Consider the following 26,134-nt stretch of genomic DNA (forward strand, 5'->3'; position numbering starts at 1 on the left):
GCAGGGCCAGAATCGGGAGCAGTTTCCTCTTTCCCCGACGAGTACCGTAGAATGTTGCAGAATAATGGGATTGTGCCAAGATGGAAGGTCGTTGTTCTCAGTCGCTGACAAGATATATTTTAAGGTTCGTGCGATGTCCCACTTGAAAAAAGGCCTGCCACTCTGAGAGCCCATCCTAAGGGACAGTCTTAAGGATCGGTTTCCGGGAAAAACAACAGATCCCCATTCTTCATAATGAGAATCACGTTGGCCATTCTGGCTTCGTGCCTCAGCTCGCACGTTGTGGCCAAGGGCTTCGCGCCGAGCAATGCGAACCAATACTGCATGTACGCTATATATAAGTCCTTCTCTTCGTTCAGATGGCAAGAGAACACCAACTCCACGAGCGCGGTATCTCAAGGCTCGACACGTTCAAGCGCCGCATCTGAGTGCACGAATGTGCTTGAGGTAACATCGATATATGTCTCCATGCGAGAGTATTGTCATGGGAGGGCATACACTGTAGGCCTTGACTTTTGGAAGAGCCTTTGCACTAACGCCGGCTTGGCATTGATGGACTTGGGCGAGATCGAAGCCATAGCTACCACCAAGTACATCGAACAGCTACCCGTCTTCAGCCCAGGCGCTGCGAACTCAGCCCCAATTTCTTCCGCGGTACTGCTTGACAAATCATATTATCGACGAGCCGTCCGCAGTGTGGTAAGTGTGGTGACAGTCCTCTGCACTCATGCCAGATATTAAATCATGTTAGACTGCCGATGAGACCGATGATTCTCGCTCGTTGAACATTGCTTGGGGTATTCACGGCTTCTGGGGATCTGTGATCCTGATCGGGATGATTTCCAACTTCCTGACTGGGGTCTTTTATTGTCGAGATGCAGGGCAAACCCAGGACCCAGAGAAACCTAGATCTCCGTCTCGCCTCCGGCGCCTATCCTCATCAAATCCGATTTCCAAAGTCTATAACGCTCTCAACACACACTTGATCCTTGCGCTGAGTCCAGGGACGTATCACCAACGGCTGCTCTTTGGCGGTAAAGTCCCTCTACGCGTGCAAGCATTGGTCATTTTGGCTTTCTGGGCCCTGGGTGTTATCCTCGCTTGTATGCGATATGACGCGTACTCAGACGATCCTTTGTATGTTGCTGCCTGCGTATCTTTTGAGTCTCGACTAATTGGTTCTAGTAATGGAACTCTCGCCTATCAAATCTGGGACACAATGGGGCCGAGACTTGGCCTACTCGCCTTCGCATGCTTGCCGTGGCTGTGGGTCTTTGCAGGACGAAATAATGTCTTTATTTGGGCGACTGGCTGGAGCTTCCATACATTCAATGTGTTGCACCGGCATCTCGCGATCCTGACTGTCCTCTATGCCATCATCCATTCTATATCATATACGGTCAAGTACTTGGCTTATAGTGAGACTATTCCTCTGCGACGATCTCCGTTCCGGCTAACATCGCGCCTCAAGGCCCGAGCAAGTATACCGCAGACTTGGAAACGGACTGGTTCAGGTTTGGCATTGTGGTCCGTATCCTCTCGGGCTGGCTGTTTAGCGGTCTCGATGCTGACTCCCTCGCAGGCAACAGTGCTCATGTGCTTGATGATTCCGTTCTCCTGCGGCGCGGTGCGCAAACGATCCTACGAAGCATTTCTCATTGTGCACGTTCTCTTCGGGATCATCATTGTCTACGCTCTGTTTAGGTACGTAGAGTGTGCGTGAAAACGGCCCTCACCCTCGCAACCTGGCCTCTGACCCCCGATTCCGCCAGGCATATGAGCAAGTTCGGGGCGGAATACACTCCCCACCTGTGGCCTGTCGTGGCCATCTGGTGCTTCGATCGCCTCCTCCGCCTCCTCCGCCTGGCCCTCTGCAATCTGCCTATCCACCGCAGTAGCAGCGTGCATTCTCCCCACCAGACCACTGTCACCTACCACCCCAGCAGCGATGTTCTCCAGATCGAAATCCAGCCCGCGACCCTCTTCACCTCCCCCCGAGCCGGACACTACTACTACCTCTACCAACCCACGACCTTCCGCGGCTGGGAGAACCACCCCTTCACCACAGCCTCCGTCCGCTACTCCGACCGCGGCGGGTCTTCCACACCCCCCTTCCCTGACTCGACCACTCCTGCCCGCACGCCAACGGAGAAAGATACCACGATCAGCACGGTAGAGTCCCGTCGTCTCCCGCCCCAGTCACTGACAGCATCCACTCCGACGCTAACCTTCTGGGTCCGTCCGTACACCGGCTGGACTCACCGTCTCAAATCCCAAGCCATCGCCGCTGGCAACACCCTGCACCCCACCCTCGTGGTTGAGGGTCCCTATGGTCACAGTGCGTCCACCGCCCTGCGCACCTTCAACCGCATCGTCATGATTATGGGTGGCACCGGCATCGGCGTCGCGACGGCGTACCTCCAAGTCCTCCTGTCGTCCCCGGGTGGGTTGGGGCATCCGCAAATCGACCTCCACTGGACGGTGCGCGAGCCCGCGCTCGTCGACCAGCTGTATCGTGCCGAGCTGGGCTCGTATTCCCAGCGCCCGGGAGTGCGGATGCGGTTTTACTGTTCGCGAGGGTTGGGTGATGCGGTGGACGGTGAGGGAGTGCTCGCCGGGGGTGATGTGGAGCAGGGGCGGGCGCCCATTGCGCAGATTGTGGCCCGGGCGGGGGCGGAGGAGGAGGGCTCGGTGGCGGTGGTGGTCTGCGGTCCCGCGGAGATGGCCGATCTCACTCGCGCAGCCGTGCGGGCGGCGCGGCGGGGCGGGGCGACCGGGATGGAGTACTTTGAGGAGGCGTATGGGTGGTAGTCAATGGTTGAGATGAGACATGTGGGCGCGAAGAATCAGGCCTTCACTCTTTTCCGGTCGTCCGTCGGTCCGCCGTGCGGTGCGGGGTATTCGGTTGTTCTGGACCTGGATTGGCGTCGGATCCTTCCCATCATGCGATTAGCTGATTCGCTGGGTTGGTGACCAATTGCCCTGTGTGCATCCTGCAGTGATCGATACTGACTCAACTGTGGTACCAGTGACTCATTCCTAGTCCCCTATTGGGAAAGGCCATGCTTCGGTATCATCACGTCAACTTTAATTGGCTAGGTAGTCACCCAACCTTCTCTTTGGGTCAATCAACTATCCGTGTGGTTGCTGGGTAGCTGAAGCCGTATAAGGTAGAACCTACCTTCGGGGTAACTCAATTAGGCGGCCTTCCAAGCCGGACATTATAAGAAGATCCCATCCACGGGTCAGTAGGTGGAAGCAATGCTCCAGTTGCAACCTTGATCATCTAGCTAGAGCACAGTGGGCTATCCTATGCCCTGAACTGTTAGAGCACAACATGTCCACTCAACTCGACGCCGCCTGGGTCGCCCGCCTCTCCCTACACGACCCCGCCCACTTCAGCATCCAGCACTCGCAAACTCTGCATCGCCTGGTGCTCCTACAGCACTGGAACATCCCGACTGGTGCCAAGGTGCTGGAGCTCGGATGCGGGCAAGGGGACTGCACGACTGTCCTTGCAACTGCCGTGGGCAAGCAAGGAAGCGTGGTGGCGGTTGATCCGGCGGACCTGGATTATGGTGAGCCCGGACTGGCTCCCTTTTCCCTACCCTGCTGCCAGTCTGTCCTGACAATGCAAGTAGAACGTAGCTGACCAATGGCTGCTGCAGGTGCGCCGTATACCCTTGGCCAAGCACAGGGCCACATTTCGCAAGGCTCACTGGGGGATCGCATTACTTGGGTCCAACAACCCCCTCTGGACTACCTGTCCTCACTCCCTCCCCTCTCCCCCTCCTCGCCCCTCGCCAGCCAGACTAAGGCCTTCGACGCAGCGGTGCTCGCCCACAGCCTATGGTACTTTGCCTCCCCCTCGCTCATTTTGTCCACCCTGTGTGCCCTCAAGCAGCACAGCAAGCGTCTTCTTCTCGCCGAGTGGTCGTTAGTCGCCACGCACCCCTCTGCTCAGCCTCACGTGTTAGCGGCGCTTACCCAGGCCGCGCTGGAGTACCGTAAACCCATTAGCAATTCGAATGTCCGCACGGTGCTGGGACCCAGGCGGCTTACCGAGCTGGCCCTGGCCGCCGGGTGGCAGTTGCAGAGCGAGACCCGCGTGCAAAGTGGGGAGGGCTTGTTGGACGGACAGTGGGAAGTCTCTGCTTGTCTGTCTTCATCTTTCGAAAAGGAGGTGGAGGAGGCAGTGAGTGATGGGAGGGAACGGGCAATGGTTCTTGCGTTACGGGATGCGTGTGCGGCGAGCTTGGAGGGTATACCAGGGGGCCGGACAGGGGTTAGGGCCATGGATGTTTGGGTGGCTAGTTTCGTGTGATCCGGCAACTTACCTTTGCTTTCCACAGTGGCAGACACCTACTTTCCTCTGCCTTGATCTGGAAGATAGCTATGTGCGACGGTCGAGAGCGACCAACGGGCCAGAATGCGGCAAATGGATCCAGTGACCAATGCATTAGTTTGAAAACAGGTCACTCTTAGGGGGGTCCAGTGATCAGTGTACCTGCCTGCATTCATATGGAGGTTGCAGGCTTACGTGCATTCGGGGTTTCGGACGGGAGAAAAGCCCGAGGCTATGCAAGACAAAGAACCCAATGCCTGGTATGATCGAACTTTGGTCAGCAAACATGGACTGGAAGGTTCAGGGGCTGATAGTAGTATGCAGCTTGCTGTCTTTGCTTTGATTATGGGGTTTTCCATCTATTTCATGCTGCGCCTGCTTATCCTTTTGACATCCTCTGTTAATTTATTCCTCTTTCTCATCCCCTTTCTTTCTCATCCCCTCCCCCATGGCTGAGACCTCAACTCCCGAATTGGAGCAGAAGAAAGCTGTATCCAACTCGACATACAGTAAAGTACTAGATAGTCCACACGATCGCGGGACTGAGCCAGAAAGCAATGGGACGAACTCTGATGAATCTCCCCATCCCCTGGGGCCCAAACCGAGGAAGACCTGGCGGTTTTGGGCGGTCTTCCCATCCTTGTGTATGACGACCTTCCTCGCCGCTCTCGACACATCCATTCTCTCCACTGCCCTTCCGACTATTGCGGTCGATCTACACGCGGCAGAGTTGTACATGTGGATTACCAATGCATACATTTTGTCCTCCACCGTGGTCCTCCCGCTCTTCGGCCAAACGGCGAACATCTTCGGCCGACGATGGCTGATGATCATCTCCGTGGTTATCTTTGCGGTGGGAAGCGCCATCGCCGGAAGTGCCAATACCACCACGGCAATCATCGCCGGACGAGCGATCCAAGGGATTGGGGGCGGAGGCATCAACATTCTCGTGGACACCGTCATCTGTGATCTGGTGCCCCTTCGCCAGAGGGGGAAGTATGTGGCACTCATGGCCTCGGTCTGGGCTGTAGGAACCACCATTGGCCCGGTTCTTGGTGGTGCCTTTGCGCAGCATGTCTCCTGGCGCTGGGTCTTCTACATTAACTTGCCCTTGTGCGGTGTGTCTCTTTTTCTGCTCGTACTCTTCCTTCGTGTTAACCATCCGCCCCGATCACCCAACACAACCCTCGGGCAACAGTTCGGTCGCGTGGATCTACTGGGCAATACCATCCTCACCTTGGCTGTGGTGGCCATTCTGCTGGCATTGACCTGGGCGGGAACTGCCTACCCCTGGTCCTCGTGGCGGATTTTGGTGCCTCTGTTTCTTGGATTTGCGGGCCTGGTCCTCTTCTGCATCCACCAAGCCTCGCGCTTCTGTCGGGAACCTTCCATCCCGCTCCAGCTCTTCTCCACTGCAACCGCTCTCTGTGCCCTCTGGCTCTCCTTCCTTCAGAACCTGCTCCTCTACTGGGTGGGCTATCTCCTGCCCGTGTATTTCCAGGCTCTCTGCAGCCTGTCCGCCACTGCTTCCGGCCTTGCTGTCCTCCCCATCACAGCAGCCATTGCACCTTTCGGCGTGATCACCGGCGTTTTGATCGCAATGCAGGGGAAATACCGCCCCTTCCACTTCCTGGGGTATCTTTGTGTGACAATCGGGGTCGGCTTGTTCTCTGTCCTCAATAATAACTCCCCCGCCCGGGACTGGGCCGGTTTCCAGGTTCTCTTCGGGGTTGGGTCGGGTATGATCTTCTCCTCCACCTTGCCGCCTATCCAGGCTGTTCTACCAGAGTCCGAGGTAGCGACGGCGACGGCGACGTGGGCATTCGTTCGGAGTCTGGGGTGTATCTGGGGCATCGCGATTCCGACATCCATCCTCAATACGAGAGTGCAACGGATGCTCAGCGTCGTGAGTGATCACACATTGAGAGAGAGGTTGGCAAATGGAGGCGCGTATGCGTTGGCCGCGGAGGGGCTGATTAAAAGCCTCAAAGGCCAGGCGAAGCTGCAGAGTGAGGTCTTGAGGTTGTACGAGGATGGATTGCGTTGGGTATGGTGGATGGCGGTTCCATTCGGTTTCACTGGGCTCTTGTTGTGTTTCCCTGTTCGCGAGGTAAAGCTGAGAGAAGAATTGGTGACCGAGTTTGGCTTACGAGAGTGATTGATAGCATTACACATTGACACCCCTAACATATAAATTACTAATAGAATAGCAACACAGGCTCTTGCATCCCGATCACCAGTCCAAGATAAAACTGATGGGCCAATGCAGCCAACCTTCTCACTCTGGCTCTAGGTAACGATAGATAGAATATTGAGATCATGACCACTGTCACCAAATGGTCACATCTGTATCATGCATATGAAGAAGAGCTACGAAGCGAGTACAATAACCAAGCGCTTCCAGCCGTATTCCGAGAGCGCTCATCTACGTTTTTGGGGAGCACTGGCAGGCCAGTAAATGATTGGGCCGATTTTAGAAAGGATCGACAAAGGAAAGCAACTCCTATCGTACGCCTTCGGCAAGTCCTCTACCGTGTGTACGTCGGTCGAGCCGATCGCTAGCTCAACCATACTATTTGAATAAGGTATCAGTTCGATAAACTCATCGCCGGATATCTTGTGTCCCAACACCATTGCTTCATGCTGAAGTAGTGGATCTAGTGGTGAACACAACCGAAGGGGTCACGAATCATTGAGGTCTGCACGGACGTCACAGTGTATTGGTCGTTAGTGACTGGAAACTGGAATGACAATCGTACGCGTATACCGTGCAGTATAGAGCTCATTGGTCGCTCGCACATGACAGCTGATCTCCTGACCCCTATTCACAGAGAAAGGTAGTATGATGGAAAATTCCAGACCTATGCAATATTGCACCATCTTCAAATCTACTTGCATAGCTAAAGCTCCCTGGTGGACCACTGATAGTAGATCGGGGGTACCTTCTTACAGACTGGAATTCTCGCTCTTTTGCAACCCTACTTGCAGCACATCATCACTCCTTCCCAGGCCTGAAGCCTAATAGTTGCTCCGTCGCCAACGGCAATGCTCCTTTGGAGGGAAGAAGATGCCATCCAAACCACCTCTAGCGACCCAGGGATCTTCCAGGCTACGTTCTCGCCAGTCCAATTCATCACGACCAGCCACTTTTGTTGCGTCTGAGCACCTGTCCTCAGGTATGCATAGATTTGCTCATTGTCCAAGTCCACGTCCTGGTAGTCGCCATACACAAAGACATCTTTATACGTCTTGCGGTTGCGTAGAGCGAGCTGCCAGTATTGCCAGACAGAGAGGTCCTGGCTTTCGCATTCCATCTGCGCTTTCACATTAACCGTCCCAAAGTCATCATTCACTCTCATCCATGGTGTCATGTTGGATGCTGCAAATCCTGCATTGGGCTCGTCGCTCCACTGCATTGGCGATCGGGCGTGGTCCCTGGCTTTTTTTTGAAGAAGCTCTCTTGCCTTTTTCATTTGTTTCGGATCGTCGGAATAGAGCCTTTTCGTCTTCTGCCAAAAGTTAATGCTCTCTATATCCTTGTAGTCCACATCAGGATTCCAGTCCGCTGAAAAGTTTCGCATCCCAATCTCTTGACCCTGGTAGAGATACAAGGTACCACCGAGAGTGGATTGCCAAAGCGCCAGTAGCTTGCCACCACGCGCGCGGGACTTGTCGCTATCGTCCACGTAGCGCGACACAGAGCGAGCCTGATCGTGGCACTCCAAAAAGAGTGCATTCCATCCATCCCATTCGATCATGTTTCTTTGCCAACCGGAGAAGATCTGTTTGAGCTCTGTCAATTTCCAGTCGCGCAAACTCCATTTCGAATCTCCTTTGGTCTTGACATCCGCAATTTCCATGTGGTCAAAGATGAAGATCATATTCAGTTCTTTGGCAGTTGCTCCGACGGTCTTGATGATTTCACTTATGTCGCTGACGTAGGCTGTTTCCCCGACGGTCATGGTGTCATACCCTGAGAGAACATTCTCGTATATCCCATGCATGAACTCGTGGAAGCGCGGCCCATTAGTGTAGAATCTCTCTCCGGGTTGGAACTGGCAACTGGGGTCGACGACTGGGGCATCGGGGAATGAAGGATCCTTTGAAATCAGATTGATCACGTCCATTCGAAATCCTGAAATTCCTCGGCTCAACCAAAAGTGCATAACCTAGAGGAATCGGTCAGCCAGACTCAGATCAAATGACACCGAATGAGGGTGGAGATACATCGTGAACGGCAGCGACCACATCGGGATTCTCCCAGTTCAGATCGACCTGTTCCGGAGTATGGAGAGTCAAATAGAATTCCTGGGTTGTTTCGCTCCAGGTCCAAGCACTATGAGAGTCGTTCAAGATTTGGGCCCAGTTGTTCGGAGGCAAAGGGTTCCCCACAGAATCATATTCGCGCGGCGGCTTCCAGATGTACCAATCGCGCTTTGGGGAGTTTTTCGACCGAGCGGATTCGATAAACCAGTCATGCTGATCTGAGGTATGAGTGACGACGAGATCCATCATAAGCTTCATATTGTGTTTGTGGAGAGCTTCGATCAGCAAGTCGACATCGGCCATGGTTCCATAGCGCGGGTCGATTTCTTTATAGTCCGATATATCGTAGCCCATATCGACCTGCGGAGATTTGTAAACTAGACGATGATGTTACATTAGCAACTGAGAAAAAGATGGCAGCTATCGACACCGGGCCTCTTTGTGCCGTGCCCAAGGGTATAGATGAAGACGCTCCCTACTAGGACTGGTCCAGACAACATCCACTCCCAGGCTCTTCAAATATGGCACCTTCGCTGTCATGCCACGCACATCGCCCCAGCCATCTGCCTCAGATGGAGGTTTGCTGCTCTTGAAACTTGCGGGATAGACTTGGTAAACCACCGCTTCCTTCCACCACTTTGGGGTTGCATAATTGGAAGATGTCATTCTTGTAACCTCGGGGTTAATGATTAGGAGGCCTATACGACTATTTCAAGGAAGAGGTTCATAGCCAAACTTCACGATTGCACCTACCAACCACCGGGTAAGAAGTTTTCAATCGTTGTGTGTGGCGTGTCGGGGTAGGACTAAATATAGTCAGACAACATCCTCTAGCTTTTGCCCCACGAGGACCGCAAAGTTTACTACTACAGCCCCATCATGGATACATCCTTGATACTGACACCCATGACACCCACTGGGACCAACCAGCCCTGCAATGTGATTAATCCTACCGGGAAGAGGGACACATAAGCTTGCGGGCGCGGAAGCCTGCAGTGGAGCATCCCGCCACCCCCCGGGGCAACCTAAAGTCGGACCAGAGTGAATTCTCGGTCGCTACGTCGTCACCTGACCGGATGGAACCATCCTTCATTGGCCGGATAACCACTCTGCGATAAGCGCGGCTTTTCTTTCGATGCAATAGGCCTAGCGCTGAACTCTAGTAATGCACGGTTTGGCACTGAAACTTCACATCATGGATCAAATGCATGCTTCCCTTGGTCTCCAAGTTCCAACCACGAGACAAAACAGGTTTAGATAGCGGGGCACCGGCGGTCATCGCGCCAACGTGCTGTATGGGACGGTACAAAAGGAGGAAATGAGTTTGCAACTGCCGCCCCGCCCCGCGCTCCCCCCGGGCCCACTCATTTCCAATGCAGATAGGTGCTCAGCTGCCTACGTCTCCCGCGTCCCCGTGATTTGTGTTTTTTTTATGGTTGGTTATTACTGGGTAAAAGTCACTAGGTACCCCATAGGTCTCTTGCCATGGTCCTTCAATTGGTTGATGCGGCCGAGGCTGCAATGCCGTGCACAACAAGGGAAGCAAGAGAACGCTTCCGATTCCCCGGTGAGCTGTCAACCAATAAATGAATAGATGAAAGATCTCAACAATTTTGCTATCGAGTGGGACTGTAGTGTACAGAGCATGCACACAGAAAGATAATCGGCAGCGGAAACCTAATCCCAGACGGCAACGAAGAGAAAGAAAAACACAATCCCAAGCTTCGGGGAGACTAGATCCAGATGAGATAGGTAAAGAGGCGGCAGCAGGACGACCCCCGGTGAGATGGGTTCCTCGTCCCCAAGTCAAGTTAGAAGGTTATACTGACCGGTTGCACCCCAAGAATCAGTGGGAGATCAACATGTCACTAAGGTGGCAAACCAATCCTCAAATAGTTCGACCTTCTTGTTCCAGGCAATAGGAATCTGGCCCCATCCATTACCCACATGCTGGACCAGTTTGGAGGCATTCACTGCGGGCCACGCGACCGTACCTTGAGCCTGCGTGTTAGGATTTCCCGTCTTGATGAAGCTGGCCCAATAGTCGTTCATCTTGTTGGCGATAGCGTAGTCCTCGGCGGTCCAGGGCTTGTCGGTGGCATAGAGATTGTTCAGCACGTAATTGATCTCCGACTCGTGATAGGCGCCGGAAGTCTGACCGGGGGGCGCGTGATCCCAGAAGTAGTTCCAAACGGGGCTGCTCTTAGCAGTATACCACATCTGAGTCCAGAGCCAGGTACCCACCCTGGATCGGTCAGTAAACATGGAATTATATGCCCCTGATGCGGTTGTCGAGTCATTCGCCGGATAAAGACTCAGAAACCGGTCCACCCATTCCCCACTGTACGTTTCGTTGAGGTCCTGCAGATATTCCGCGAGCGAAATATCAAGGCCGTAGGTCGCACCATTCTCGTCCTTGTTGTTTCCAGTGATGACTGGGACGTCGTGGGCCAGACCTTTCATGAGGATGTTGAGGTAGGTGTCCGGCATCGCGTAATAATCCAGGACGGCCTCAAACATGATCGTGTCATCACGGGTCGTGCCGGTCGCTCCGTCGATCAATGCCTGCATGCTGAGGTTGCGGGCTTCGGCGATGCTGGAAACTCCCAAGTTCGACAGGTAGGCATCACCGTCCTTCAGCGCATCTTCCAGCGTGGTGTAGGCTTCCGCGAGGCTGGTGCACAGGGGGTCGTGGGGGTCCCGGACACCACTCTCAATGATGGCGCCGACAATCAGATCGCGGGTCAGATTGCTGTACAAAATGTGCTGAGTAGCTGCGGAGCCAGCGGATTGGCCTTGGACGGTAATGTGATTCGGATCACCTCCAAAGGCCTCAATATTGGCATGGATCCATTCCAAGGCGGCGAACTGATCCAGCATTCCCCAATTGCCTGAGCTATTGGACCCAGTCACCTGCTCGAATTCCTCCGAGAGCTCGGAGTGGGCGAGCCAACCAAACGAACCAGTGCGGTAGTTATAATTGACAAAGACGATTCCCTTGTCCGCCATACCACCGCCGTCGAAGAGAGGATCGGCCGCAGTCGACTCGGCGGGATAACTCCACATGACCACGGGAAGCTTCGCATCGGTGGAGTTGGCCGGACTCCAGATATTGAGGTTGAGGCAGTCCTCATCAATGGTGTAGCTATTATCTCCGGTGGTGGCTGAGGGACAGACAGGGCCCCAGTTGCGCGCATCCAGCGTCTGGTTCCATGGGCTTGCGGGCTGCGGCGCTTTCCAGCGGTTGGCCCCTCCGGTGCTCGCAGCAAATGGAATGCCCTTCCACACGGTGATGTCTTTCCAGTGCGTTAGGTTGCCAGTATTGCTGCTGTCGAAAGCTGGATAACCCTGGACCGAGCCATATTTGGTCTCGATCACGGTGTCGTAGAGCGCCGCGGAAGAAACAGATATGAGACCACAAAGCGTGGGGAGTGTATTGCGAAGCATCCTTTCAAGACCTCAAAGGGGGCAGGCAGGATTAATCGAGAGAATGTAAAGATCAATGTTGTGCGCTTGAGATTCTAAGCACCACTGAGCGGGGAACTTGAGTATTATAGTCTCTCCGACTGCCATTCCCGACTCCCTGCTTGCGCTGAATTCCTGGACCGTGCGAGGTCTTCGTTACGAAGTCAACTATATCCTCCAGTCGGTGACAATGCATGCACTATACCTGAGAAGAGAGGATTGCGTCAACTCCATTATTATCATCATCATGGCTTACTGATAGATAGGTTTCAATTGTGCCAGCCAGGCTGGGTTCTGCATGAACGGAGATGAAGCTTGCGTAACTCATCAGCACTGGAGCATGCAAAAGGGAAAGGCCTACGCGGCGCCGGGTAAACATCCGGCGATCAGGATGCTATCCAACGGGTGATCTCTCCGCAGTGTCCAGAAGGCTCGGTGATGAAGTCAATTTTACCCTGCGACCTCCGATCGAGCCATAAATCAGTGGGTCCATTTTGCCTATCAGGAAGTTTTCGGGAGGTTAAGGCCGAGGCTAAGGCTACCTTACCTAGCTATTTCCATTGATGTGGATGCGAGGTGCTTTCGATCTTGGTTTGATCTTCGACGGCATCTCACATCACGTACGCGTCCTACCTTAGCTGAGACCTTCAAGGTTCGCGTCCAGGTTCTCCGTGCCTGAGGAGGTCCAAGCCGTTCCACACGCACCCTATACAAAAGACCACGAGTAACAGCGGCGTCCAGTTCAGATGTTTGACCACCGGCTTGCCACTTTTCTACACTCCATCCATACTCTATTGTTGTTGACCCGGAACTTGCCACCATGAAAGGCTGTCTTGCCTTAACGACGGCGGTGGGTGCTGCGCATGCTTCTAGTCTCGTTGATATTTGCACCGATGCCTACATCAAGGCCGCCTTGCCCGCCGAGGACACCTTTCAGGCTATCTCCATGACTTCCAGCTCGGTCTCAACCAAGCTCCATTCCAACGTGTCCATCAGCAGCTCCAACTTTTTTCCCGCTGCTACCATCAGCTACTGCGATGTCACCTTCAACTACACCCACATTGGCCGGAATGATCGAGTGGCTCTGACCTACTGGATGCCCGCCCCAGCCGACTTCCAGAATCGATTTCTCACCACCGGAGGCGAGGCCTACGAGATCAACGAGGGTTCCGGCACCTCTGGCTCCTTACCGGGCGGTGTTATGTACGGGGCAGTCTCCGGTCTTACCGACGGTGGCTTCAATGGGCAATCCTTTGACGATGTCTTCCTTCTCGCCAATGGCACTGTCGACTGGCAAAACACCTTTATGTTCGGCTATCAAGGGATCCACGAGATGATGGAAATCGGCCGTGAACTCACCCGCAATCTGTACAACACTGGGGAGAAGAAGGTCTACACCTACTACCAATCATGCTCCGAGGGGGTCGTGAAGGCTGGTCCCAGGTCCAGCGGTACGGCTTTGACTACGACGGCATTATCGTCGGCGCGCCTGCCTTCCGCTTTGCCCATCAGCATATTAACCATCTTGTGCCCAACGTGGTAACCCAGACGATGAATTATTATCCGCCCCCTTGTGAGTTGGAGCTGATTGTCAACGCCACTATCGCTGCCTGCGATCCGCTGGATGGCCGCGCAGATGGGGTCATCGCCCGCTCGGACCTGTGCAAACTGCACTTCAATCTCACCTCCTTGATTGGCGCCCCTTACTACTGCGCGGCCAGTTCAGGCGGGAGCAGTCTGGGTCTCGGGTTCAGCAAGCGGCAGCCCATGGGCGCGACCCCGGCACAGAATGGCACCGTCACTGCAGAGGCAGTACAATTGGTTCAAACGCTGCTCGCCGGCTTGAAAGACAACCAGGGCCGTCAAGCCTACTTGTACTTCCAACCCGGGGCGGACTTTGACGATGTTGAAACCACCTACGACACGCAGACCGACGCCTGGGGCCTTTTTATTGATAGTAATGGGGGCGAGTTTGTGGCCCGGTTTCTGAACCTGCAGGACGTGAGCTCGCTGTCTTCTCTCGACAATATTACTTATGACACTATCCGCGACTGGATGCAGATGGGGTGGACCATGTAAGAAGATACCCTGATGACCCACAACCCCGATCTCAGTGTCCTCCAGCAGGCTGGAGGCAAGGTCCTGCATTTTCACGGCGAACACGACCCCAGCGTGCCTACTGCCTCCTCCGTCCATTATTACGAGGCGGTCCGCAAGATTATGTTCCCTAACGAGACTCTAAACACGAGTGCCGCCGCCCTGGGCGAATTCTATCGGCTCTATCTTGTCCCCGGCATGGCCCACTGCGGCACCAACAGTGAACAGCCAAACGGACCCTTCCCCCAAACGAACCTGGCCGTCATGATCGATTGGGTTGAGAACGGTGTGGTCCCCGTGACGTTGAACTCAACGGTTCTCCAGGGATACAATGAAGGTGAGCACCAACAAATCTGTGCTTGGCCACTCCGCCCTCTCTGGTCCAACAACGGGACAACTATGAATTGTGTGTTCGACCAGGCCTCGTACGACACGTGGATCTACGATTTTGACGCCTACAAACTTCCTCTGTACTAAGAGGAAGATATCCGTCGGCTTCAGTTGTTGGGTGTTTCAGGGATTCGAGGGGTCGATAACTCTCAGGCTCGCATTGTCGTTCGCTTTTGCATCTACCACATTTTGGTAGCCTCTGGCACTACGTTCCTCGGTGATAACCCACAATGGGCCATGCCCTCAATTCCTCTTCCTTCTCCCACCCCTCGAAACTTTTGTTTGCAATCTTTCGATATCCGTGCCCATGTATTACAGTATAGAAAACCCAAGATAGGTCGAGACTGAATGGTAGCATTGCCTCTTGAATTTAGCTGCTATTCTAAATTCATACATATCACCATCTGCTTAATTAATACCAATAAACGCACCAGAGCGACATTGCTCCCAGTTACAGAGATCCATGGTCACAACGACCCTCGGTGTCGGTGACGTTAAGGAAGATTTGGTAATTAGACTTGAGTTATAAGCCCTCAGTCGGCAACGCAATGGCCAAATCGCTCAGATCGACCAGCCCCACACCAGACCTGGGTTCAGTTGGGTTGGGTGAAGGGGAGTTCCGTACAGGGTCATTGGGCTGTTGTTGTATTTCCTAGTTCGCGAGGTGAAGCCGATGAAAGAGTTGATTACTGAGTCTGACGTCCAGGAGCAGGACCCTCATGCTGGGTCTCAAGCTGGTTGAATAACGCAAAATGGTAGAAAAGAGGAAGATGTATGCCGATTTGTTCTTCGACCTTGAAGTTGAGCAAGGTTGCATAAGGGGCATAAGAAGCTCTAGGAACACATATATAGGTTACTTGATGAAACCAGAGCAATCACTCGGTACCTATAGAGTCTACCCCCTGCACCTAAATATACGCGGATCAAAACGGGGAGATGGCTTCCTTATGTTAGTTTATACTGGTTGCTGAACTAGAAGATTTTTCGACGTCTCAATAGTCCTCCAGGCTGGACCATCTTCTTTCCAATTTTAGTAAAAAGCGCTGTTTTCAATCCTATTCCAGCACTTGACCTCAAGTTGATAGTTACTCGACTTCCTGTTTCCTCATCAGGGCATGCGACTCCAGAGTTCTTGTAATCCCAAAACTATTAATGTGACTCAAAGGTTTCTGTTCCACATCCTCAAGCACGGCTGAGCCATCGTCACTTTGCAAGCTTCCCCAAGTGAGCTTCATTCGGAAGACATAATACTCCTTGGATGTGAGCTTCTTTGTCCATATACTCTCAGGCGCCTCGAGAGATCTGAGGTTCGTGGCTACCAGTTCATGCGGTTAGCATGAAGCACTTTTCACGAAGGAAAACACGAGACAAAACTCAATCTTCGCGCCAAAAGAGTGGTCCAGCACTTACTAAAATTGGGGTGAACGAAATACGGCATGCTGTAGCGGTCCTGGTCCACCCGGGACCTTTTCCCATGAGATACGATGCATGGTTGATTTGAGTTGCTTGCCGGTCCATACAGAAAGAGCGTCACCGATGTTAATGACAATACCTCCTGGGAGCTGAGGGACTTTGTGCCAGTGATCTTGGGGATCTAAAACCTTCAACCCTGGGGAATCAGTGAACAAAAGCGTGATGCTGCCCCAGTCAGTGTGTTCGGTGAGACGGGAACTGCATCGTCCGACTTGATAGCCAACTTCGGGTATTTGATAAATTTCAGGGTGTTCCCGGGAAGCCCATCCTTGTGTGACGAGGTAAAGAAGTCCTTCGGTAGGCCCATATGCCATGCAAAGCATGACAGTACCTTGAGTGTGAGGTCATTGCACTGAGCTTTAAATGCTTCAATCTCGGTCAGACGATGCAAGTCCCATCAAGAGTGGAGATTGTCACTCTTAAACAATTGGCCAGTCGGCAGCCCAAAGCTCATGCCTTCCGAAACAGCAAACCTAATGGACGTATTCCGTCAGTTCAGTTCTACTTCTCACAGACAGCCTGGGCAAAAGGCCTTTCAGATTGATTACACACGTAGTAGCCTTGTGCCCATCATAGCCACCTGGATCTTTGTTTATGATTCTCTGCGTCTTGGTTGCTTCAGGGAGCCTGAAGAATGCACACGACTGTCGGATAATGTCCGCGTTAATCTTGCTTGCCATATGCTTGCCATATGCTTGCCATATAGTGCGGCTCGTTTGAGGCACCATTTCGAACATCCTCTCCGCACCATTGATTCCATGATCTGTCACAATAAAAAAGCCCCATCCCTGGCTCGCTTTGAAGATCTGCTTGGCAAGGTTTGGAAGGTCCGACTCAAAGTCTCTCAAACTGATAATGGGAAACCCCATGGTTGGCCGTGGTCTGATCGTGGTGGGGCTTGAATGGTTTAAATGATAGTGGAGAGGTTGTGTAGCAGTGGATAGGGTAAGGAGGTGGAAATATATAGTTAGACTTCTATAACTGCACTGTTGATATCGCTGTTTTTGTGGCTCTTATCGTTCACCTTTTCGGCCATAAGCCACTACTTACAGCTCTTATTGGTCTTTTTGTCCGCGGCCGAGCGTCGACCCCTTTGCTTTACACCTGTCCGACTAGATCTCTCCGTAGAGATTTACCCCTCAACTCGATCCTGATCTCTGGATGTGGATCCTATTTAGGCTATCATGATAGACCCTGATAACATATCTGCAGATTGGTCGGGACGCTCACATGATAATTCGGCCACATTCTAGTTGGGTAACCTATTCAAGGTCTGGATTTGATAAATAGAAGAACATCAACGATTCTGCCATCCCTACAGCCGTCAAGCAAGCTAAATCGGTAACGCAAACTGCAGCTTCTCGAGTGCACAAGATGGACAAGCTCAGCTATCGAAAATGGCCTTCCAAATCCTGGAGACTGGCTAAAGAGCAAAGTAGCCTGGCTCCTCCAGGTATCAGAAGCAACCAAGGTATTGTTCCATGCATAAGACCAGTACGGCACAGACTAAGTTGAGGGTGCTTTTAGACTTGGACTCTATCCCTCCTCAACAGATGACATGAAATAGACTTGACTTTGCCAATTATTGGATCCCGGACTTGGTCAATATCACAAGCTGGTCCGTCGGAACCGCTCCACTTCTTGTAGGCTTAAGCACAATTGATACCGTCATCATCCTTTTCCTCTCCGGTATTTGCAACGCCATTCCTACGATTCTCAATGAATACGTGGGAAGTGATTACCATAATCCTTTCCTAATCGCAATCCGGTCAAGCTTCGGCTATTACCGTGGGTACTTTCCGCCTTTCTCTCGCGCTGCTCTGTCAGCAGTTTTGCTCGGAGTAAACCGCTATTACGGACTCTTTGGAGTGACCGAGGTGAGGTTGTCTAAGGCCCTTTGTACCACGGAAATTTGTGGTATGGGACTTTTCATAGGCGCGGACAATCATCTCTGCGGCTGCCTTACTCGCTGCGTATGGATTGGTTGGATTCCGGGGCTGATTTCCGCTAAAGGCGAAACACCTTTCAGGGTCATTCTCACCATAGACCTCATCAGTCGAGACATAGACGAATCTGTGGATGGAGCCTATCGACTTTGCGGCCTTGAGTAAGACCTGCGTCCCGACGACGTTGGTGGTTGTAAAGGCTAGCGGATTGGAGAATGACTGGTCGACATGAGATCGAGCAGCAAAATGAACAACCGCATCAACCCTGTAACCCTTCATTGCAGCCATGACATCCAAAAAGCTGCATTATCACCTTTCACAATGCAGAAAGCCGGGTGCTGGCCAATGGTTGCGAGGTTATTCAAGGAGGCGCAAGACTCCAAATTGTCGAACCCGATCACTCGATAGTGGCTTGCGTAGGCGTGGACTATCATGCGAACATACCATCCACCACTGAAAGCATCACAATGATTTGTGTTAGTTATGGCTGAATCATACGGCCAGACCCAGGGCAATGACTCTTACATAAAACCAGCACACCCTGTTACAAGGATATTTTTCACATTTGGTAGAGGATTATATGTTGGGCAGTCACCCTGTGGAGGTACTGTATCCTTCAACGACAAAGGTTGAAGGTAGTTCTTCTCATTCACGGTTGCTATCTCGCGAGAACAGTGGTTTGCTATTCTGCACTATAGCCATGTTTCAGCTCTGTGTTACAGAGTCCGATTCCTGCGCGAATGGAATGTACAGACCTACAGTACAGTTGATGCGCGTTGACCCTTCCTCCCAACAGGCAGACGCACTCTCAAGTTTGTGTCGTGTACTAGGATAGGAACGGACATCCATGACATTGGCCATATATGATGCCCTGGTTGGTTTCAACGCTGGTAAGTATGGAGTAGCCGATGATCAGAAAGAAAGATTATGAATGTGCAGAACGGAGAAAGAATGCTCCAGGTTTCTCAATGAGTACCCAAGCAAGGTTTTGTCGACAATGCCTATGACAGTCTGAATGTTCTCGGAGTACAGAATAAAAACCTGAACCAGAAGAATAGTCCAAGTTTGAAGGTAGAAACTGGATAAAAAAGCACACCCCTGTTCAATAATCCCTTCAGAGGCCTGCTGAGAGTTTGAGCTTAATCCCCGTGTCGACACGCTTACTATCCGTGCCATATGCTTACTGTAGGCCGACCAAACTGACTGTCGACACTTGACCTATGAGTTCTGCGGGCTCTGTCGGTATTAACTGACAGAATTGACTATGTCGCGACCGGTGCTGTTATGCTACTAGCGACCAACAATTTGTTTTTCGTAATTTTGGTAATACTTGATCTGGTCTTCGTCCCTTGTCTTCCCATCTCATCAACCAACCTGGACAGAACAAGGCGCACATGTGGCCAAACTTCCAGCGGGGTCGTCCCTCTTGTGCTGGGTGCTCAAACTCGGTCGACCCGAGTACTCCCAACATTTATACCCCGAGGATTGTAGGCAAACAAGCGTTTCTTGCTAGCTGAACAATTGAGGGCGACGACCTCAACGCAGAAAAAAATGAGTGAGATCCACTTGATTGCTACTCTCCGCCCTGCATCCGGCAAGGAAGCCCAGGTTAGCTTTTGATTTCACGTTCTCAAGCGCTAGACTAACATAGCCAGCTGCGCGAGATGCTACGCCAAACAACGGCTCACGTCACTCACGTTGAGAAAGATTGTTTGTCGTTTCTGCTGACAGAAATGACTGATGGCAATGGTAGACTGCTCTTCAAAGTCATCGAGAGGTTCGTTCAGATAAGTCTTTTCTTGTGGCCATGGGAAAGCGGGTTACACCAGCTGACTCGGCACATGTCTAGATGGGCCAATGCGGAGGCCCTGGTTCGCCATCATCAACGAGAGTGATTGAAGACCATGTACCAGCAATTTGAAGCCGGGGAACTGCAGGAGGGACCGGAAATGATCGAGTCCCTGCTATTTGTTGATGGCTTTATGTCACGATGAGTACATAAGGCCCGATTGAATTCATGCCGTAGTTTGCACCTCGTATTAGTGTTACCTACCTAGTAGTAGGACTTTCATTCCAGTCTCAACGCGAGCCTGTTTATTTACCTAAAGGCTAGCGCCCGGCATGAGTGCTACTGCTTAAACATCTTCCGTCCTAGGAGATCTGTTTCCTTTTTGACTGTATCTATCATGCGTTCGTCCGCAAGCTGGCAGTCTTCTCCTATTTTTGTGATTGTAGTTGTGTGTGTCGCGGTGTTTACCGATATCTTTCTCTATGGATTAAATGTGCCTGTGCTGCCCTTTGCACTGGAGGAAAGAACCGGGCTCAGTGGCAGACATGTCCGGCGATAGACCTCCATTCTGTTGGCCGTCTACGGTGGATCCATTCTTATCGGGTCCGGTATGTGCACACATGTTCCCTTGCAGCGTTTGCCCGGATGCCTGCTAACCTTGACTATTGAATCTGAACAGTGTTCGCCGGATGGACTGGGGACCAAGCATGCAAGAAGACGAGACAGCTGCCGTTCCTAGCCGGTATGCTAATTGCTGGGGGTGCGACACTGCTATTCTCACTCAGTAGATCCCTGGGTGGGGTCCTGATTGCGGGGGTACTGCAAGGTCTCTCAACCCCTCTTATCTTTACAATTGGATATAGCCTTCTTTTGGATACAGTTGGCAATGGGCGCATAGGACGGGCCCTTGGGTTTACTAGCATGAGTCTCAGTTTAGGGTTGTTCACCGGGCCGATTGTAGGAGGCTTCAACTACGATTTCGCAGGCTATTTCGCTGTCTTTGGACCTGCTTTTGCGTTGATTATCCTTGAGGTTGGTCTACGGTTGCTCCTGCAACCTACGGTCCATCACACAACACAAACGCCATGCATCGTTCAGGCTGACGAGCATTCATCTTTAATATCTAGCAGACCGGTTTCCAATGCTAATGACGACCCAAACGGTCTGAGCACTGCCCAACATCAACCAGCATCGTCCCTGGTGACCCTCCTACACTCTCCATGCTTTGCAGTGGCGATGGTGGGGATGGCCCTCCTCAACACCTTCATGACAGCCTTCGAATCTGTCTTGCCTATCTACCGGCACGAAGTCTTCGGCTACACGCCAAAGCAGATAGCCGTGGTCTTCTTGGCAAACACTCTGCCTATGGTCTTTTCTCCAGTTTCTGGGGCTCTAGTAGACCGAATAGAGTCGTTCGGGCCTGCACTGGCCGGATTCGCTCTCGCGGGTCCAAGCATGATGCTCCTGGCTCTGATACAAACCAATAATTTCATCAACTCCCTCCTCCTCCGGATATTGTTGTTTCTGTTTGGGAGTAGCGTCTCGCTCACCATGCCGGCTATGACGGCAGAGATCAGTCTAGCCACCGAAGCGGTTGAGCATGCACATCCGGGAATTTCTAGTCGAGGGGCATACTCTCAGGCGTACGGTCTCAGTAACGCTGCCTTTGCGGGGAGGACATTAGCCGGGCCATTGTATGCCGGTTACATGAGAGAATGGTTTGGGTGGAAATTGATGGTAATTTCTTCGGGTGCGCTTGGTCTGGCCATGGCAGGTTTGGTTTGTGGATATACTGGAGAAGGGCGCAATGGTGAGGCCGTGCAGAGGAGAGATCTCTAAGGTCCGGCGTGCCTATTGGCCTGCTAGCAATCTCACCCCCTCCTCTCTTGACTCATCTCAAATAGAACTGTTTGGTCACTATAACGGTTGGCTTTCTGTCCAGAATGCAAACACACCCTCAATGACGCGCTTTTGCTCCTCCTCCAACATTCCCACAAAAAGCGGCAACAATAGGATCTGTGCCACGGCCATTGTGGTGCCATGACCATCACCATTGAACCTCCCCGTCGCCAGCCCCATCGGGGATAAATACAACGGCATGAATTGTGCGTCTGGATCCCTCGCATGCAGAAAGTTCATCAGCTGCTTTCGTCTTTGTGCGTCCATAAGCCTGATCCAGAAAACGTTGGCGTTATGGGTCGTATTCTTCGGAATTGTCGGCAACATCAAGTATCCCATCTCGACTAGTGGTCTGAGCGCGGAGTAATACTTCTGCCAAAGGTGGAGTCTAGACGCATTGATGGTATCTGCGGCTTGTAGTTGGGCGTAGAGAAATGCAGCCTGCAGCTCGGACAAAGTGGCGTTTATCCCCAGGTCCAACCATTGGTATCGATCGACCTGACCGCGATTCGTGCCGTGCTCATAGACAATCTTCGCACGGTCATTGAGAGAAGGGTCGTTGACAAGCAGTGCACCACCCTGGCCTCCTGCGGTAAAGTTCTTCTTCTCCTGAAAACTGATACATCCTATGTGGCCTATAGTGCCGAGCATGCGGCCTTTGTAGAGTGAGGTACATGCCATGGCGGCATCCTCGACGACCAGTAACCCGTGTCTTCTGGCAAGGCTCATGATGGGATTCATATCGGCTGCAATGCCCCCGCAATGGACTGGAATTATGACCCGTGTCTTGCAAGTGATTGCATCCTCGATCAAGCGGACATCGATATTCATGGTTCTACTGTCCAGACCCACGAAAACCGGCACCGCCCCACGTAGAACAACAGAGTTCACGGTGAAGACATAAGTGTAGCTGGGCACGATGATTTCATCTCCCGTTGGATGTCGGCGAGGATGGCGGCCAGTTCGAGGGCGGAGGTGCACGACGACAGAACAAGTGCTTTCCCTTTTGATCCCGTCGGCAAGAATTTCTCCAGCCATTGTTCGCAAAGTTGCGTATATCTGCCTTTGCCGTTGAGGTTCGAGAGCGTAAGGGCTTCTTGTATAAGCGCAATCTCAGTGCCAAGGACTGTCGGCTTTGTGGTTGGGATTCGAGCAGGCATTGTTGCGGAGTGACCGAATGTCCATTGCAGGTTAGTCAATTCAAGTAACTACCTAATATTTCAATTCATACTCGCTGTGACGGGGAATTACGAAAATTAGCCGGAGCTGCGATCGACCATAAGTCTCTCAAAGCCTTGGCTTTGGCTTTTACTATCACCATGAGAGTCTTGCTATATTTTCTTGTTGCCGGCGAGTGGCACCATCGCGTAAGCGGGCTACCCTTCAGCTAACACGATGTATTGCTTTTGTTTGGCCCTCGGGGTGTTTTACAATGTGCTTAGTAGCCTTGGAAATACTCCTGTTTGACGATGAGCAAATGACCGGATTGGATGTAGCACAGATACGATGCTGCACTGGGCCACGGGATACACCACCGTCTCCGCCTCTTCCCCAAACCACAGTTCATTTTCCTTTCTGACCTGGTCCATTATCTTCAGGGTAGCCAGGCTCTCGTTCCAGCTCATCGTCTCACTCTCCACTCTCCCACTCCGTACACATCTCGCTAGCTCATCTGCTTCATAGACTAGCCCATACACCTGGTCCGGCACACGGTTTAGGATCTCTTTCCTCACCATGCCGATAGTGCCAAACCTTTGTTCTCTTGCAAGAATCCGGATCCTTGACGGTCGCCAAGGCCATCCAAATACTTGAATCTCTCCCTTATCGCCTTGGACACAGACACAGGGTGTCGTGCCATCCGCGTCGGTCGCACAGCGAAGAGAGGAGGCAACCATGGCCTGAACCTCATGATCGTCTTTCTCGGCCGCGAACCTCAGCAGAATAGTTGTTGTTTCGTCGACCCCGGTGCTTCTATCTTTCGTCATCCCCGAGGCTACGGCGTGCGGTGCATAATCCCTTCGCGGGCCGAGTGCCTGCAATACCCAGTTCAAAGAGTAGATCCCCACTAGAAGCATACACCCCATGTGTTAGTAGCCGGTCCAGGCCGCTCCCGAGTCTGTTAGGGCTTGACACTTACAATCGAGCAACCCTCCTCCAGCCAAGTCCAATGTGATCAGGCGATCCCCGGTCAGAAATTGGCGTTCAATCTCCATGCCCAAGCCATTGTCGGCTCACACTCTCCGGACCGTCCCAACCTCCCCGAGCACCTCGTGGAAGGCACAGCCAATGGGTTGAAATCTCGTCCACAAGCCCCCCATCACAAATAACCGCTTTTTCGTTGCGGTGTTAAAGAGCGCCCTGCATTGTTCCGCATTCACTGTAATTGGCTTCTCGATCAGAACATGCTTTCCGGCCTCGAGTGCCATCATGGCATTCTGGTAGTGGTGAGAATGTGGCGTGGCAATGTAGACCGCTTCACATGAGGTGGATAGAAGGGAGGGGTAAGAGCCATAGGGGATAACGTGTTTGGGCGCACGGATTTTCTCCAGGAAGGTGCAAGCTGTGGATAGAGAGGTGGAGGATGCCACTCCAGTGAGGGTGTGGTCGATAGGTGAGCAAGGGCGTGGGTTGAGGAGATCGAGGGCAAACTCTAGGATGAATGATCAGTCTTGTCTGACTATTCATACCCGTGGAGGCAATTGAGAGGAGCACTCACTTTCGGCTATCCGACCTGTTGAGAGAATCCCCCAGGTCAAGATTAAGGGGGGCTGCTCTTGTGGATTCATGGTGGGGAGGGGGCTGGTCCGTGACTGAACATTGGCATGGACGCAGATCAAAAGGAGTTGGTGATGGTGCTCACCATGCATAGATATCTTCATGTGCAACGAGAAAATGCATACTGACCCATCTTGTACTGTAACCTACAGTGTACTCCGTAACGGGCGGCAAGAGGGAAGGAGGAGGATTTGCTATTGGTGGGAGGCTCAATTCCGCAATACCCGCGAAGATCCCGAGTCCATCGATCCATCCGGAGGTGGACGTCATCTTCAAGTTTTGGACCTTAAGTTATCTATCTCACCACTCAATCCATGATCCTCCCTTGAAACCTATATTTTCACCCGTTCTCACCAGCTCCCACCAGACTACTCCGTACAGCCAGAATGGCCCACACTTATCGACTGGCAACCACCTTCTCCCGCGCGTATTCATGGGTGAAAAGCCCCTTGGTGGTCAGCGCGCCGATGCGGGTGATGGCCGGCCCCGCGTTGGCGGTCAGCGTCTCACAAGCTGGCGGCCTCGGCTTTCTGGGCCCGCGAGTGAAAACCCACGAGATGCTGGCCGACTTGCAAGACACTTCCGACCGCATCCAGGCCCTGCATTATCAATCATGGGCCGACAGTCCTGTTCTGCCGGTCGGCGTTGGGTTTCAGCTGTGGAGTGATGACCCAGAGCTTGCCATTGCCGCCGTTGAGCAGTATAAACCGTGTGCCGCATGGCTCTACGCCCCTCGCGACCCGCAACGAGACTACGACTTATGGTCGCGTCGGATTCGCACCGTCTCCGCTCAAACCCAGATCTGGATTCAGATCGGAACTCTAGCGGAGGCCAGAGCGCTGTTGCAGGGTCAGGAATTGCCCGACGTGATTGTCGTACAAGGAGCGGAGGCAGGCGGCCACGGTCGGGCTCGCGACGGACTGGGGTTGATGACTCTTCTCCCCGAGGTCGCCGACCTGGTGGCCGGTCAGATCCCTCTCTTCGCAGCGGGGGGCATTGCTGATGGGCGTGGTGCTTCGGCGGCTCTCTGTCTAGGAGCGTCCGGGGTGGTGATGGGGACCCGGTTCCTGGCCGCAGATGAAGCCCGCATCAGTGCCGGTTACCAGCAGGAAATTGTGCGCGCCAGCGATGGGGCCGTTTCGACCACCAAGACCATGCTGTACAACCATTTACGTGGCACAATGGGCTGGCCAGCGGAGTACAGTCCCCGAACCATCATCAACCAGTCCTTCATCGAACACCAACAGGGGCGACCGTTTGAGGAGCTGAAGGAACTGCACGATCAAGCCCTCAAGGCAGGCGACAGTGGCTGGGGCCCAGCCGGTCGACTGGCCACCTACGCTGGAGCATCCATTGGCTTAATACACGAGGTCCAAAGTGCGGCAACCATAGTAAAAGCGGTGCAAGAAGAGGTAAAAGCAAAATTACCTGGGATGGTTGGAGGTGAGGAGGCAGGCGTGTAAGGTAACTTAGAGAGCAGTAGGTAGTGTGTGTCTTGTGTTTGCCCGGGTGAATTCACAAACCACCCACCACAGTTCAATACCGAGTCAATAGTCAGTCAATAAGCAGCATTGTTTGTTTGCGGGGGAGTGGGGATCTTCAAACACGGGGAATACGGGGGGTGATGACGTCACTTTCTTCTCTCTCTCTTTCTTTCTTTCCTTCATTCTGTCTTCTGTCCCCCCGGGA

General features: G+C 52.8%; 12 protein-coding genes across 12 annotated transcripts; 7 read left to right on the forward strand and 5 right to left on the reverse strand.

The window, feature by feature from the left end:
- Positions 1 to 234: 234 nt before the first annotated feature.
- BO72DRAFT_421729 (ferric reductase family protein) lies at positions 235 to 3,141 on the forward strand (the record flags this gene model as incomplete). The annotated part of the gene is made up of 6 exons (XM_040942777.1): positions 235 to 699; positions 764 to 1,137; positions 1,186 to 1,418; positions 1,472 to 1,527; positions 1,583 to 1,704; positions 1,773 to 3,141. 6 exons carry the CDS (start codon positions 235 to 237, stop codon positions 2,809 to 2,811), a joined length of 2,289 nt encoding a protein of 762 aa, XP_040804758.1. The 3' UTR covers positions 2,812 to 3,141.
- Positions 3,107 to 4,343, forward strand: BO72DRAFT_260678 (class I SAM-dependent methyltransferase). The gene is made up of 2 exons (XM_040940118.1): positions 3,107 to 3,578; positions 3,669 to 4,343. Exons 1-2 carry the CDS (start codon positions 3,338 to 3,340, stop codon positions 4,322 to 4,324), a joined length of 897 nt encoding a protein of 298 aa, XP_040804759.1. The 5' UTR covers positions 3,107 to 3,337; the 3' UTR covers positions 4,325 to 4,343.
- Positions 4,344 to 4,598: 255 nt separating this feature from the next.
- Positions 4,599 to 6,503, forward strand: BO72DRAFT_465700 (MFS general substrate transporter; the record flags this gene model as incomplete). The annotated part of the gene is made up of 2 exons (XM_040946726.1): positions 4,599 to 4,621; positions 4,856 to 6,503. The coding sequence occupies 2 exons, from the start codon at positions 4,599 to 4,601 to the stop codon at positions 6,501 to 6,503; spliced, it is 1,671 nt and encodes a 556-aa protein (XP_040804760.1).
- Positions 6,504 to 7,219: 716 nt separating this feature from the next.
- On the reverse strand, positions 7,220 to 9,277 carry BO72DRAFT_421736 (glycoside hydrolase family 13 protein; the record flags this gene model as incomplete). Its single annotated transcript, XM_040942778.1, has 3 exons — positions 7,220 to 8,514; positions 8,573 to 8,988; positions 9,091 to 9,277. The coding sequence occupies 3 exons, from the start codon at positions 9,275 to 9,277 to the stop codon at positions 7,324 to 7,326; spliced, it is 1,794 nt and encodes a 597-aa protein (XP_040804761.1). The 3' UTR covers positions 7,220 to 7,323.
- Positions 9,278 to 10,468: 1,191 nt separating this feature from the next.
- On the reverse strand, positions 10,469 to 12,058 carry BO72DRAFT_519910 (carboxylesterase/lipase family protein; the record flags this gene model as incomplete). The annotated part of the gene is made up of 1 exon (XM_040949706.1): positions 10,469 to 12,058. One exon carries the CDS (start codon positions 12,056 to 12,058, stop codon positions 10,469 to 10,471), a length of 1,590 nt encoding a protein of 529 aa, XP_040804762.1.
- An 838-nt stretch (positions 12,059 to 12,896) lies between these two features.
- BO72DRAFT_492740 (tannase and feruloyl esterase) lies at positions 12,897 to 14,650 on the forward strand (the record flags this gene model as incomplete). The annotated part of the gene is made up of 3 exons (XM_040948318.1): positions 12,897 to 13,466; positions 13,520 to 14,151; positions 14,191 to 14,650. 3 exons carry the CDS (start codon positions 12,897 to 12,899, stop codon positions 14,648 to 14,650), a joined length of 1,662 nt encoding a protein of 553 aa, XP_040804763.1.
- A 3,209-nt stretch (positions 14,651 to 17,859) lies between these two features.
- On the reverse strand, positions 17,860 to 18,270 carry BO72DRAFT_492741 (NAD(P)-binding protein; the record flags this gene model as incomplete). The annotated part of the gene is made up of 1 exon (XM_040948319.1): positions 17,860 to 18,270. The coding sequence occupies one exon, from the start codon at positions 18,268 to 18,270 to the stop codon at positions 17,860 to 17,862; it is 411 nt and encodes a 136-aa protein (XP_040804764.1).
- A 1,263-nt stretch (positions 18,271 to 19,533) lies between these two features.
- BO72DRAFT_492742 (putative quinol monooxygenase) lies at positions 19,534 to 19,877 on the forward strand (the record flags this gene model as incomplete). Its single annotated transcript, XM_040948320.1, has 3 exons — positions 19,534 to 19,590; positions 19,638 to 19,759; positions 19,832 to 19,877. The coding sequence occupies 3 exons, from the start codon at positions 19,534 to 19,536 to the stop codon at positions 19,875 to 19,877; spliced, it is 225 nt and encodes a 74-aa protein (XP_040804765.1).
- Positions 19,878 to 20,168: 291 nt separating this feature from the next.
- Positions 20,169 to 21,610, forward strand: BO72DRAFT_519914 (MFS transporter; the record flags this gene model as incomplete). The annotated part of the gene is made up of 3 exons (XM_040949707.1): positions 20,169 to 20,307; positions 20,451 to 20,833; positions 20,870 to 21,610. 3 exons carry the CDS (start codon positions 20,169 to 20,171, stop codon positions 21,608 to 21,610), a joined length of 1,263 nt encoding a protein of 420 aa, XP_040804766.1.
- On the reverse strand, positions 21,447 to 22,923 carry BO72DRAFT_260769 (PLP-dependent transferase). The gene is made up of 2 exons (XM_040940119.1): positions 21,727 to 22,923; positions 21,447 to 21,656 (listed from the first exon to the last, which is right to left on the reverse strand). The coding sequence occupies exons 1-2, from the start codon at positions 22,706 to 22,708 to the stop codon at positions 21,643 to 21,645; spliced, it is 996 nt and encodes a 331-aa protein (XP_040804767.1). The 5' UTR covers positions 22,709 to 22,923; the 3' UTR covers positions 21,447 to 21,642.
- Positions 22,924 to 23,108: 185 nt separating this feature from the next.
- Positions 23,109 to 24,456, reverse strand: BO72DRAFT_465706 (Gfo/Idh/MocA family protein; the record flags this gene model as incomplete). The annotated part of the gene is made up of 5 exons (XM_040946727.1): positions 23,109 to 23,129; positions 23,176 to 23,735; positions 23,808 to 23,877; positions 23,908 to 24,320; positions 24,387 to 24,456. 5 exons carry the CDS (start codon positions 24,454 to 24,456, stop codon positions 23,109 to 23,111), a joined length of 1,134 nt encoding a protein of 377 aa, XP_040804768.1.
- Positions 24,457 to 24,730: 274 nt separating this feature from the next.
- Positions 24,731 to 26,076, forward strand: BO72DRAFT_260784 (nitronate monooxygenase). Its single transcript, XM_040940120.1, has one exon. The coding sequence runs from the start codon at positions 24,832 to 24,834 to the stop codon at positions 25,906 to 25,908; it is 1,077 nt and encodes a 358-aa protein (XP_040804769.1). The 5' UTR covers positions 24,731 to 24,831; the 3' UTR covers positions 25,909 to 26,076.
- Positions 26,077 to 26,134: the final 58 nt, after the last annotated feature.

The sequence above is a fragment of the Aspergillus fijiensis genome (genome assembly GCF_003184825.1).
Source record: "Aspergillus fijiensis CBS 313.89 unplaced genomic scaffold BO72scaffold_7, whole genome shotgun sequence".
Lineage (NCBI taxonomy): Eukaryota > Fungi > Ascomycota > Eurotiomycetes > Eurotiales > Aspergillaceae > Aspergillus > Aspergillus fijiensis.